This window comes from Notechis scutatus, chromosome 1, assembly GCF_049901735.1.
Source record: "Notechis scutatus isolate UNSWTSFEM ecotype Mainland chromosome 1, rNotScu1.2, whole genome shotgun sequence".
NCBI classification, from domain to species: Eukaryota; Metazoa; Chordata; class Lepidosauria; order Squamata; family Elapidae; genus Notechis; species Notechis scutatus.
In genome coordinates, this window is record NC_142009.1 from 260,216,264 (window position 1) to 260,231,039 (window position 14,776).

The 14,776-nt window shown below is 34.8% G+C and overlaps 1 protein-coding gene across 28 annotated transcripts in view; it reads left to right on the top strand.

Annotated features, from left to right (window-relative positions):
- Nucleotides 1-14,776, top strand: part of EHF (ETS homologous factor) — a 35,523-nt gene that overhangs the window by 10,587 nt on the left and 10,160 nt on the right. For 3 of the 28 annotated variants that reach the window (XM_087951215.1, XM_087951217.1, XM_087951218.1), the window contains exons 2-5: nucleotides 6,996-7,126; nucleotides 8,140-8,271; nucleotides 9,906-10,154; nucleotides 12,647-12,706. In XM_087951215.1, the coding sequence (XP_087807341.1) occupies nucleotides 10,073-10,154; nucleotides 12,647-12,706 (142 nt within the window). In that variant the 5' untranslated portion in view covers nucleotides 6,996-7,126; nucleotides 8,140-8,271; nucleotides 9,906-10,072. The remainder of the gene's footprint in view (nucleotides 1-6,995; nucleotides 7,127-8,139; nucleotides 8,272-9,905; nucleotides 10,155-12,646; nucleotides 12,707-14,776) is intronic. The other 25 variants (XM_087951220.1, XM_087951225.1, XM_087951226.1 and 22 more) reach the window with 12 other exon arrangements.

Below are 14,776 nucleotides of genomic sequence, written 5' to 3' on the forward strand. Positions count from 1 at the left end.
TTGTTTTTTGGGGGGTTAATTTCTACTTCCTGCTGCAACTTTCCATCTATGCAGCTTCCCATCTATGCCACATTGTCTGCCCTTCTGGTGTGACATAGGGATGGGTGAGACAGCTCATGGAAATTAAGATCTGTCCCATCAAGTGTTACAGTTTTATATTATACAATTTAAATAAAATTAAACATGAAAAGATGCAAATTACTACAAGCTATAGAAGACAGAAATATTTTCAGGATGACAGGTAAATTTAACTAGAATATTGATGTTCTGTATATCTTCCCATAATGCCATGTTTATTATCTAATCTTTATGATTAAAGTAGATTTTTCAGTCCTTTATTTCTGACTTTTATAGCTCCTTCCAAGCCATAAGAATACACTGATTCCTTTCCAATACTTTGCCTGCTATCTGCTATGTCTATTTTGGCTTTCCCCCCTCTATGAATTGCATTTGACAATTCTTATTTCTTCCTTACGGTCCATAGTATTTCTTTTTATGCTGATTCATTTGAGCCTTCATATGAGCCTCTCATAAGCTCTGACTGCAAGAGCTTGTGTTTCTGAATGAAAAGGAATGAGAACCAGGAAATGAATCTCCTGTTCATTGATCTGAATAGTCTAGAACAAAATAGTCTGAGATTCTGTCATTATCCTTAAGCATTCTGTGATTTATGTATTTCATATTTTGCTTTATTAATGAAAGTTCGAGTCTGACCGATACCTGATTAGGAGTAGCCTCTTCAGTTTTCAGACTTTGTTTTATTTAGGAATTGTGATTCTAATCACCTCAGGACATGTCTAAGTGAGTTGAATCAATTTATTTTCAACATATTTGTTCATATAGTAAGCCTGTTATGTTGAAACCTGCCATCCATTTTCTCTGAGATGTTCAACCTTTGGGTAATAATGTTCTCCCTAGGCTTGTAAGAATTTGTTTAAAATTCTCTTAGTGTTGTTCAACTTAGTTTCCTATTGGAAATTTCGGAATGTTCCTTTGCAGCTATTTTTGGTTTCTGTTGTCCATGTCTTTTGTTATTCTAAAACTTTGGTGGCTACCCGTGAAAGTTTGAAAAAGCCAAATGAAAGAGTCTCATGGTGATGTAATGGGAAACTGGAAGCCAGGGAAGATAAGTCTTCTGAAGAGATGATTATACTGTACTTTGAAAAAAAAACAGGACATTCAGATACATTGCTCTTGCGAATGTGCCAAGCTCCTCCCATTTTGCTTTTTTTTTTTCTTGGCATGGTACTAGGGGTATTTATTTTTACATGGGACTATTCAAATGATTGAATTAGTTTTAAAACTCCAGAACTGATGCATTTAATATAAACAGTTGTTGTTGTAAGAAGCCAAAAATTATAAATAGCCCTTATATTAGAACTTATAGTCTCTTAGGATAAAATGTTGTCTTATTTATTTTCTGCAATTTCTTTCATTGTATTGCCCATATACTAACCCAAGAAAAATACATTTAAAATGCTATGTTAGATGCGGTACACTAAATTGGGATATGTAATGTGACCACAGGCACACCTTCCTTCTCACCTGCCCAGCTGCTACCCCACCCTCCTGTATTTATATTTTAATTAAAATACTTATAAATTGAAATTACATTATTTATAATTTATTAATTTAAATGAAGTCAAAGGGCAAGCCAACTTCAGCATGATCTTTATTTAAAAGAATAATTCTGGGACTTACTCATAGGCATGCTTAGAAAAAATAATGCCAGGTATCTTCAGGTATTTTGCTGGTAATTATGCCCATACGCACAATGAAAAAAAATTGAACTGCAATAGTAGAGAGCCTCTGGATGACCACTGGGAAATTGGGTAACAACTTCACCGGTTTGTATTCCAGTAAACAAGTGTTATGACTAATCATCAACACACCCACGGCAGCCATTTCTGTGCATTTACTTGCAACCCGAAGTAATGTCGGAAAGAAATTAAGGAAAATGGCAGATGACTCTGTCAGCAGAATAATCCCCTGAAAACCAAATGGGACTAGACCAAATTTAGTATCAGAGAAGGCATGAGCCAAAGAAAGATCAAGCTTGAAACTAGGCTTCCACAGTTTCCCATACATCCCTATGGGAGAGGTCAGAGGTAGGTAGGAAGCAGCCTGCTATATTGTTGATTGCTCCATTTTAAACCCTCCCTTCTTTTGTCCTGGGCACATCAACCAGAGGAGCCCACTTCAATTTTTCTCAGTCTGCACATGGGGGAGAATAGAAGTCTACCCGTAGGTATATGCCACACATTGCACCCAGATAGCTCCACTGCTAAGAGGCTGGAAAAAAAATTCCAGAAGCCATGCTTAGCATGTTTTCTCTACCTTGGGAGACTAGAAAGTCTCTGTCTTGCAGAGAAACTACAGTCGTTTAAGAATTCCAAACATGTAAAGATTGCCAAGGATGCTTAATTAATAGCACAGGTCAGGAATAGTAGAGAGTTCCTGGAGGACTAGATCCTACAGATTCAAGAAAGCTAGTCTGTCAGGATAATTATTTTTATCCTTGCTTATAGATGTTTTTATATTTTTTTTATACTTACCCTTTTTTCCTTCCTCTGTTGTTTCATTGGGAACAAGTACACACATTGCTACATGAGCTGCACTAGGTGCCAGTTTGCTTTCAGGTTTAATTCAAGGTGTGGTCATCATCTTTAAAGCCCTTCATTGCATGGAACCAGATTATCTGAGGAACCATCTCGCCCTGATTGCATTGATTTGCCCAAACCCCATCAGGTAGAAAGGGCCATGGATCCTCTTAGTTAAAATTTTTGATTAGAAGAAACTAGGAAGACAGCTTTTTCTTCCACTGCCCCTATCCTTTGGAATATTTTACCCCCAGAGATGAAATGAGCTGTCAATCTTCTGGGCTTTCAGAAAACTCTTAAGACCTGGCTCTGCTAATTAGAATGGGGGTCTAAGAGCCTTAGGTAATCTGGAGGGGGCTGATGGCTTGAGGACACTCCTTCTGTCTTAATTCCTTAACTGTCTTAACTGTCTTGTTAACTTCTTAATTTTTTTTTTAACTTGTAAATTTTAACCTTGCTTTTTAACTCTGGAAATAAGGAGAAACTTTCTGACAGTGAGAACAATCAACCAATGGAACAGCTTGCCCTCGGAAGTTGTAGGAGCACCATCACTTGAGACCTTCAAGAAGAGATTGGACTGCCATTTGTCAGAAATGGTGTAGGGTCTCCCGCTTGGGTGGGGGGTTGGACTAGATGACCTACAAGGTCCCTTCCAAGATGAACAGTGTAAAAATTTGAATTCAGTGAATGAACAAATAAATAAACATTTGTTGTAAGTGTCATGCTTCTGTTTCCTTTAAACAGCCCCAGGAACATTTATTTCGGACAAAAATCTAACGAGAAGCTAAATCATAGCCAGAAGGTTATATTTTACTGCTTATATAAAACTGTTTCTATAAAAAAGCAGATTTTATAAAAGCTAATGTCAGACTAAGCAGAGGACAGGCAACCATACAGTGCAAAGTTATGAAATTCATGGCCTGAAAATTGCTTGTGGCATGCATAACACATATGTCATATCTATGTATGTGTTTTTGTGTACAGTCTGTATTTGTGTGTATGAATTCAATTTTTCAGTAAATTAAAATTATACAGGAAGATGGCAAAGCACATGCATTATCATCTTGACTCAACAATATCTTCACCTCAGTATGCTAACAACAATTGGTGAAGTGCGACACTGGTGAAGGCAGACAATAGACCCTAGCCATTCTATCAGAAATTACAGGATTATGATTTAATGAAATGAAGTAAAAGCCTCGGTGGCGCAGTGGTTAGAATGCTGTACTGCAGGGCACTTCTGCTGACTATCAGCTGCCTGTATTTTGGCAGTTCAAATCCCACCAGGTTCAAGTTTGACTCAGTCTTCCATCCTTCTGAAGTGGTAAAATGACAACCCAGATTGTTCGGGGCAATATGCTGACTCTATAAAACCAACTTCGAAAGGGCTGTAAAGAACTATAAAGTATATAAGTCTAAGTGCTATTGCTTTTGCTATTGCTAGTATTAGACTAGATGTTTTTCCAGAGAAAAGTCAAGGGAACAATTATCTCAGCGTTGTCCATTCCATGATTGGATATTATAATATATTTCTTCAAATAAGCATGATGATTAAATTGGGCTAGAATAAAGGAAACTAAGATTAACCAGGAATATGACAAGCGGCCAAGGATTTCCATCCCTGATTTTTTCATAACTCAATGGATATAGATTCAGACAAGAATTTTAGAAATGGATTCATCCATTGCCCAGCTATACAAATTTTCCTTTGTCAGAAAGGATTTATTTATATTTTCTGCAGAGATAGGCACTTATTAATAAACATTAAATCTGGCACTGGAACAAGGGTCCAATATTTTCAACAGCACTGAACACTATAAATATTCCCCTGTTGATTTATTTGACTTATACCCTGCATTTATGCCTCTAAGATGTGTTCTTCTGCTATGTAAGCCAAAGACCTCCTCGTCCTCCTGCTAAACAAAACAAAACCTGAGCTGAATAAGTCATTTCAAACATTTTTGTCTCACTTCCAATGTTAAGTCTTCTAGTGCCTGTTTTCCTAATTTGGTGATTTTTTTGTTCAAAAGGAAAAGAAATATAAATGTCTCATTTGCATGCTGAAGGGTTTTATTTTAAACCTCCCCTCATCTTTAGGGTTGAGTGTGTACTAAACCAGCAAATGCTATAATTTTGTCATAAGAGCTGCGGTGACGCAGTGTTTAGAATGCAATATTGCAGGCTACTTCTGCTGACTGCCGGCTGCCTGCAATTTAGCAGTTCGAATCTCACCAGGCTCAAGGTTGATTCAGCCTTCCATCCTTCCAAGGTGGGTAAAATGAGGACCCAGATTGTTGGGGACAACATGGCAACTCTGTATACGACTTAGAGAGGGCTGTAAAGCACTGTGAAGCAGTATGTAAGCCTACATGCTGTTGCTATAAGGTTTGATAGTTACCCCACACCATTATAACAGGATCCATAAAGTCAAAGACATTTAGTGCTGATCCTTGTATTCAGCATAACTCAGTGTGAATCCAGGTCACTGACTGTTTCTCAAAGACATAAATGTACAATCCTGGCTCTTACCTATATCCAGCCTATTAGGAAGAAAACCTTGATGTGCTATTTTTCCCTTCAGTGTCTCAGAAGTCATTCTTCTCACCTTTGTCAATTCAAGGAGTGCTATCTGGTTTTCCTGCTCCGGTTTCATTGTAAACAAAGTTGCCTCATCCTCCCATTCTTCACAGCTATATTTTTTTTAAAGTTCATCCTTGGAGGGGGGAAAACCTGTTTTGGGTTGTTTGTTTTTGTTATTATTTTTTTTGAACAAGTTTAGTAACAGAACAAGAAAATAATGAACATGTCATTTTCTTTCACTGAGGTAACAGGAAAGGGTGAACCTCTCTTGTCTTGACTTTTTAATATTTCATTGATAGAATAATGGGATCGTGAAATGATGAGCTGTCTTTCCTTCATTTTAGTCATGAGAAATGGTTCTGCCACTTTCCCCTTCTAGACCAAGTGGCAAAAAAAGGATAAAAACTAGGGCATTCTCTGGATAGTTAAAGGTCAGGTCAAGAAATAAGTATATCACAGACTCTAGAAAAACTTTTTATTGCAGTAAAAGAGAATATCAAAATTGTGAAAGCTAGTGAAAATTTCTCTCTATCCCATCTGATACTAAACAAAATCAGGGTGGTGGTGGTTATTTTTAGGTTCTTTCTCATGATGTTTTCTTTTAAGCTGGCTTCATTTTTAGCTGGTTTAAACATTGTACCCAGAAACTCAGGACTTAGCTAATGACAGGGTCTTAGTTAAAACTTTCATTTGGTGGTGCAAAAGGATAAACTGAGACAGTTCATCTTCTTTTCAAGCTTCTTGGAATGATTTTTTTACTTTATGAAAAAGTTTCAGTGTAATAAAGCTAGGAATCCTGACGTGGCAAGCTGTACTGAATATCTTTTATCAAAATAAGAGCTCTGGTTTCAGATAAACAGACTTTTTGATAAGCATGCCAATATGTTCTAACATTTTGTAACTTTTGTAATGGGAGAGGGGTAATAGTTATCTGCTGGGAAAATTATTTTCAAGCTTCAGTGATAATTAGACATTTCTTAATGTCAAATGTTATTTTTAATAGCAGTACAATTTCATACAAAGTATTAAAGCCAGAGCTTGCCCAAGAGATTTTGCTGCTTGAAATGCCACAACTTAAATTGTGGTGCAGAATGTGCTAAAGGAATTTGACATATAGAGCAGAAAAATCTCAAAGCATATTTCTCAATCTCTGAGGGCAATAATTGGTTGGCCTTTCATTTTACTGGTTGTCTAAGGCAGCAATTTTACATTACTTAATGGAAGGATTAGTAGTGACTAAAGGAAATAGTCATATTTTAGGAAGCTGATTGAAACGGCACGGAAAAATATGTAGGAGCTATAGCATCTTGAATGCACGTGCATGCACATGAATATACATGCATGTGCGCACACACATTACATAGGTAGTGTCTGGTGACTACAAAATCCTATTTCAGTCCAGTCATTGACTTGGAAAATAGTCTAACCTTCCAATCAACCTTGGGTTTGAACCAGGAAGTTTGCCTTCAACTTGAGAGCAAATTTAAGTCTTAATTCAGAATCATAATCTTTCTTTGATTGTAGTTGGAAAGAAATAGCAGTATCTGCATTTTTTTCATACAATTGTATGAATGATAGTTCATTTTTAGGGGATGAAGTATGATAACATTTATACCTTTACATTCAAAACATTGTTACATACATTTTTAAACTGTGATTGCTGACAATTATATTTTTATTTCTTGTTGGAATGAGATGAAATGCTTAATGTTGCCCCTTTTATGACAATGAAACTTATTAGATTTAAAAAAAACCTTGCTTTTCATTCAGGATCAACCAAATATGTAATTTATTTTTTATTCTTTATTTTGGTAGGAAATTGTTGTAGAACATATCACACCTGTTAAATAAGGAACCTGCGTCTTTTGAGAAGAATAGCAGCAGTAAGAAAAATCCATTTTTGTGGAAGAAACAAAGTGATTTAGTTCCCTGTCCAATGGGCTTGTGTAAGTTTCAGGCTCTGAGCAATTTGAAAATATTCCAGAGATTTAATGTAATGAGTTAGTTGTAGAAAATTCAAACCTTCAAAATGTCTCTTGTGTTGGCAAGGAAAATCACTTTAGGTAAAATGTTCTGGAAAATTAAATGGAAGAAAGACTGGAACATCCAGCATTTTTCTAGCCTTGCATCTTCCTGTGGACTCCAATAAAATTAATCCTGGATGAGCAAACTAGGAAGCAAATTGGAGTTTTGGATAAAACTTTTACAAAACTGACAATGATCAGAAGTAGACATTATCCTGGATATAGATTTCCTGAAAGTGTAACATAACTTGTGGGATGATGGACCTATCTAGAACAATGCAAAGGATGAAACTACAAAGGGAAAAAAACAGCAAATGTTACCTTCCTCTCCTTCTCCAGAGGGTGATTCAAATTTTATCCAAACTTACTTTTTATTTCTTCTTTTGATATTATGACAACATGAAGAGCTTATATTCAAGAGCTCCTAGTTTTAACTAATGAATACAGTCTGCTGGCCTAATGCAACATATTCACAATATTTCTCAAGTGGCATATAAATCCATGGAAGTATTTTATGTAAATTATATATTTGTTAAAATTATTTTGGTATTATTTGCTTTAATGGGAAAGTCCAATAACATTACTTGTGTTTTAATATTCACCATTATGTTTATACTTTTATTTGTTGTTGTTTTTTCACTTTTGGGAAGCAAACACAAAAGGAAGCACATTTCTTTTGCTATTTGTTTTTTATTCATTTCTTCATTCTTTATGGGTGGGTGTTTTAATAATTTGCCTTGTGTCTGTAAAAATCAAATGTAATCATGTTTTGTTATTCACTGGGGGGGAGGATTCATCAAAAAATGAATTTTAATAATGTATTTTTAACAGGGTAACTTCTGATAGGTACTTGGTATTGCTTATTTTGATGGGATATTGTTGGCAATTGTGGAGAAAAAAGTTCAAGTTAAGTGAGCTGTTTGGTGCATTTACAGATCATGATTTTAGAAGGAACTGGCAGAATGAGTCTTAATACCGTCACAAGTCTTCTTCATGAACAGTCATGGACAGAAGGATATCCCACATGTAATGGTAGGAAGTATTCACCAGTGGTAATCTATGAATAGGTTTGAAAACTATACATCTTTCTCTTGTCCTTGTGCTATTTGCAAAGTATACTTTTTATTTTGATAAAGTGAAACTCATTATATGATTGCAATCTTATGTTATCAACATGGAATACAGTCCAATTACTGTAAACTAAAATTGTAATGAATGCAATTATTTTCCATTCTTCCTTTTTTTCATTTAAAATATTAAAGCAAAAGAGCAACTGCTTTCTGCAAAGTGTAATACTATCAGCAACATCTACTAGGCAACTCCACCCAAATAGACAACTTCTAATCTAAGTTTCAAATCTAGCATGCGCATCATTTCAACTTGAAATTCTCGATCTCAATTCTTGCTGTACTGAGCTAATGTTAACTGCTTCTCATTGGCAAAAAAACTAACCTAGCCACCGATGGCCAGAAGTAATTTTGGGTGAGGTAGAAACCTTTTTGTTTGGCACTTGACTGAAGTACCTATTAAACTTGACTTTAAATAAATCCTATTCATATAACTAGCTCATTAAAAATGTTTTTCTCATTATTGAATTTAAAATAAGCACTTATTTCTGAATATGGAAATAGAGTAATAAAGGTATTCTGAGTCTATAAAGGTGATTAAAAAGCACTAAAATATGGTCCCTTAAATCATACAAAAAATCATTTAGGATTTAATTTGTAGCAACCACAGTTTTAAAACTTGACATTTCTTTAAAGCAATCCTATTCCATATGTTTATTATAATCTTGCTACTGTTATCAATTCAATAAATATCAATTCAACATTTACTGTAAAAAAGTTTCATGGATTGCCTACCAAATAACTAGAGTTTTTGTTTTCTAAATTCCTCAAGATTCACTTTGAGTTGTATATAAGGAATAATGGTTTGCCTTGGAGTAAATAGATAATTGTAAATCCCAAAATTAGAATTCTGTATGTTGATGCACATACTGACTTCATTTTGCCCGTCAACTGCATTCTTTTAAAAATAGGAATAAACATATCATAGTCATAGTTAATTTTCTTAATGAACTCTTAATGAGATTATTGTAATGTGTTCCACATGAGGCTGCTTTTTGAGGATGCCTCCAAATTGTAATTACTTCTGAATTCATAATCATAGCCAATATCATTAAATATTATCTAGGTTGGTGTTAGACTGCATGAGATTCTGATCATATAATTGGTTTCCATTTAGTTTCTGGAAACTCAAATTACTAATCTGAATGTAGTTTGGATAAAGACTATTTAACTATTCATACCTGATATTTTTTCCTTGAAAATCCTACTATGGGTTTTCCATTGTGAGTACATAAAAATAGTTTAATCCTTTTCATCGGTGTCAGTTGGGTTTTTTCCCAAAAAACTTATTTTTCTATCCTGTTGCTGTTTGGAAGGATAGGAGCCAAAGTTCTGGATTTACATTTTAATTCCCAAAGATGTTTGCTTTTATTGACTCTGCTTTCTGCTGCTTAATTTATTACTTCACCTTTATATCAATGCTTATTTTCATTATTTATCATTGTCTGTTCTATGTTAAAGATTTTTTCAATAATTTAATACGTAAATAAAAATGAAACATTCCTCACTTTCACCAATATTATTCATGGATAGTGAAATGTTTTCTTTAGTGATTACTACATCTTTTCCTGCAGCAGCATCAAGCAGTTTTTTTGGAACACAGTGGCATGAAATACATCCTCAGTATTGGACAAAGTATCAGGTCTGGGAATGGCTCCAACATCTTTTGGACACCAACCAGCTTGATGCCAACTGTATCCCATTCCAGGAATTTGACATCAGTGGGGATCATCTGTGTAGCATGACTTTGCAAGATTTCACCCGGGCAGCTGGCTCTGCTGGACAACTTCTTTACAACAACCTCCATCATCTAAAGTGGAATGGTAATACCTTTCACTAAAATAGATATAGATATAGAATTCTTTATTGGCCAAGTATGATTGGACACAAGGAATTTGTCTTAGTGCAAATGCTTTCAGTGTACATAAAAGAAAAGATACATTCATCAAGAATCAAGAATCATCAGGTACAACACTTAATAATAGTCAAAAGGTACAATAAGCAATCAAATCATACTAGAAAACAATATAAATTGTAAGGATATAAGCAACAAGTTACAGTCATACAGTCACAAGTGGGCGATAAGGAGTGATGAGAAGATTAATAGTAATAGTAGTGCAGACTTTGTAAATAGTTGGACAGTGCTGAGGGAATTATTTGTTTAGCAGAGTGATGATGTTCGGGAAAAAACTGTCCTTGTGTCTAGTTGTTCTGGTATGCAATGCTCTATAGCGTCATTTTGAGGGTAGGAGTTGAAACAGTTTATGTCTGGGATCTGAGGGGTCTGTAAATATTTTCACAGCCCTCTTTTTGTCTTGTGCAGTATACAGGTCCCCGATTGAAGGCAGGTTGGTAGTAATCGTTTTTTCTGCTGTCCTAATTTCTCTTTGGAGTCAGTGTTTGTCTTGTTGGGTTGCATAACCCAAATATATGTTACCTTTCCCAACTTCTAAACATCAGTTATTATTGTACTAACAGATTACAATTCTGATCAAATTTAGCCAACAGGATCAATAATGAAAGATGTGGGAAATTGATTTAGCAATGAATAGAGGCTTAAGGCTGGGAAAACAAGATTTAGACACAATATATAAAATTTTGTTCAAAATGTATTCCTCACATTCAGAAATCATTAAGAAGTAAAATGAAAGAGAAACTTTATAATAAATATCCCACTCAATTCATTTGTCACTGAACAATTCTGAATCTACTATATAAAACCTTGATCTAAAAATGTGAAGACTATCTTCAACGTATGCTGAAATAGAAATAATATTTCTGGTGGAATCTTTTTTATGATCATAAAGATATCCATTTCTTAATATGGCTGAAGGTCAAAACAGTTTGTTCCAAGGCTTAACACAACAAATTAAGCATTGCTATGCAGTAGATCCAGGTCTCAGAGACCGTAAGGCCAACATCTCTGAAAAATAATTTACTTCCAGTAATTTACAACAAAATGTCCCCATAGCCCAAAAGGAAGTTTTGAAAAATATCATACAGAATATTCAATCAGGTTTTCAGGATCAGATCTTTATGCTGTATATATATTATTCAAATCCTATAGTATATAAACATTTTGGGATGGAACCAGGGGTGGGATTCTACCAGTTTGCACCTATTTGCTAGAACTGGTTGTTAACATTCGAAGCAGTTCGGAGAACCAGTTGTTAGAAGAAATTACTGGCCTAATCCTGTAAGGAAGGCAGGAAGGAAATATTCTGGTGTTGCTTACAGAAAGTGTTACTACTTTAACCCTTATTACATTCTTGGCAGGACTAGGCTTCCTGTCTCAGGAAGTTCTCTGGAGTTTTTCCCCCTCCTTTGCTGGTACTTTGCTTGTGTGGAGTGACCAGTGGCACTGAAAAATGTGACTTATGATCATTTTTCACACTTACAACTGTTGCAGCATCCCCACAGTCATGAGAGGCCAGGCAAGGAGATGGGTGCCTCGATGTGAGTGATATTGAGTTGGCCATACCCAGCCAATAACATGACCACCAAGACATGTCCACCCAGTCACATGACCACCAAGCCACACCCACCACATAAGCCACACCCACAGAACTGGTTGTTAAAAAAATTGAATCCCACCCCTGGATGGAACACAAGTGCAAACTTATAAGCATACATTTTCCTTAATTCAACTCCAGGACTGCAACTTTTTTTTGTTTAAATTAGATTTAGTTCAGTGCAAAATTTTAGAATCCTGAGAACATAGGTAGTCTCACAAAATGGCTGCAATGTTTATTAAAGCTACAACAAGCACTAAATAATATCTAAATAGGGCATTCAGGGGTCTCTAACCTATATTATCCCAACTCAACTTTCCCCCCGGTTTTAGGGTTGTCTCATATTCTTAGAAGCATATTATAAATGTGAACTTTTTAAAAACTTAAAAATACTTTATTTTTTTCCAGTCAGGACAAGATTCTTGGCACACACTAAAGGCTGTCTGTAGTGCATTATTGTCAGTGAACAATATGTTATCTTCAACATTACTTTTGTTTAATACCAAAGTCTGCCTTCCCTATATTAGAAATGTCTGGCTTCTTTGCTTCAGTCAACCTGATTCTTTAAATAATATTTAATAATAAGTAAATCTGCTGGTATTTGCTTGTGAATTGCCACTTCTTATAAACAGAAGCAAGGTTAGCATGAGAATATCTGTTTTTTTGTTATTCTGATATATTATTTATGTAGCTCTCAATGGCATTGCTTCCTGTTGTTAATATATTCCAGCTGTTCTGGAGATGTATGGTTGAAATTCTGCCTTTTTAATAATTGCATTGCATATTACATTCATTTCTGCCAGGTCAGTGTGGAAGTGAAGTGTATCCATCACACAATGTCATTGTTAAGACAGAACAAACAGGTAAGTGATATTTACATTATTTCTGTTCTGAACAATTGCAAACCAGGAAAGAACTAGGAGAATGATTATTTAGAACCAAATAACTCATAATGTAACCATAATCTAGCAGGCAAGTCTAGGAAGTGGATAGATAAGCCCATGTACATGTTAAAAGACTTATTTTTTTTAATAATTATAACATTACTAACATTACATTAGCCATTTAAACTCACTGATTTCATAACTATTTGGAATTTCCTAATAATACAGTGTGTAAAAACAGTTTATTTCACAGTTTAGTATAAAGCCTTTCCCCCCATTTCATAATAATTCAAATTTTTCACAAGTGATCACAAATGATCCCTTCTTTCCTTCTGAGTGTATAAGCAAATATAAATTTGTTTATAAGGTAAGCAAGCTAAAGGTCTTCAGTTTAACCTCAGATATCAACTTTCAAAGAATCCAATAATACCCAGTGAAAGAGATTTTTTTTCTGCTTGTGACCCCTGAGAACTACTACATCAAAACAGGCAGTCTGTTCTATTATGGTATAATATTAAGAATACTAAGAGTGTATGCAGAAAGCTATAAGAAATTTCTGGGGATTCATATTGATAAATAACTAATATGGCATTGGCAACCTAGTAAAGAAGGTTTCTAGGTTGCCAATGTAATATAATAGAACCAACAATCAAAGATATATACTTTTAATATATATTCAAGCAGACAGATCCAAACCTAACAGTCAAGAAATTTCTTAATTATCTTACTCTTCTTTTTTAATGAATTTGCTCTGGTAAAAAAAGATAAATTCATGGAGAAATAAGGGAAGGTTCTAAGTAAAAGATCACATTATCCAGATCACCACATATTATATAAATAACCTACAATAATTTCTAAGTAATTGCAAATGATGTCCATATCCCTTTTCAAAAATATTTCCCCAGTATAGGGGGATTTTTTAAGCATTTGTTGATTTCAGTTCAACAAATCTGAGATTATTTTATTCATTCATCCATTAGATTTATATCCCACCTTTTTTTCCAAGAGGTCAAAGTTGTCAATTTTTTTCCCCACAGCAATAATTCTGTGAGATAGATTAGGGATTGATTGGGAGATAATGACTGGTCCAAAACCACCCACTTAACTTCCATGGCTGACTTGAATGACACATCTGACTTTGAATTTCCTCAGTGTCTTGCCCACTGAACCCCTCAAATGATTCTTTTGCATTATCAAATAAAACACCATGTAACTGTGTGAGTCCTTTGGAGGCTTCTTACACTAAGCTGAATGCTACTGCAATATTTTTGTACCATGCAGAATAATAGCAAAAACATTACTCCCCAATCCCACTTGGGTGAGTCTTTTTTTATTTTTAGAAAAAAACAAACAAACAAAGGGTAGACCAGGCATCTGAATGACAAGAGAGTTTGTTGCAAGGACATAGGTTTGGGATGCCCAAATACATAGCTAGTAAGCAGAAGATTGACTAAATTCCTATTTCATAAGTTTTAAGCTGGCAAAGCACAAAGGTTTAGCATTCATCATGATTCATTTCCAGGTGTAATCACATATTCATTACTTTAAAAGACAAATAGATCCCCAAACCTGCATTTGGAAATGGAAACAAAAACAAGGTTAACATCATCTTAAAAAGAGACAAATTTTTGTACAGAAGGACTAATCTCTAGCAACAGTACCCAGATGAGTATTGTGCTCATCTATGTGTTCTATGGGTCAAAAGATAAATTTAGAACAGTTGTGAAACCTTTATTTTTGTTTCCCGCTTCCTACAACAATATGCTTATTTCTTGCTATAATCCAAGATTATCAGGTTAAGATTTTAGAAAGAAAAGAGCAAAATTATATCATGTGATTGCAGTTGGAGAACATGCTTAATATAGCCTTGGTTATCTGTATCCCTCTTTGTCTTCCCAATGCCTGCAAAAGTTAGATGCAGAAACGAAGAAATGTGTTTAAACAGAAATAATAAAAAAGGGTACTTAGGTGCATACAGGATTCCTCCCTGCCTTACCAAGGTAGCAATTATAAAATCAGAACTTTTTAGAGATCCAAGAGCTGTTTCCA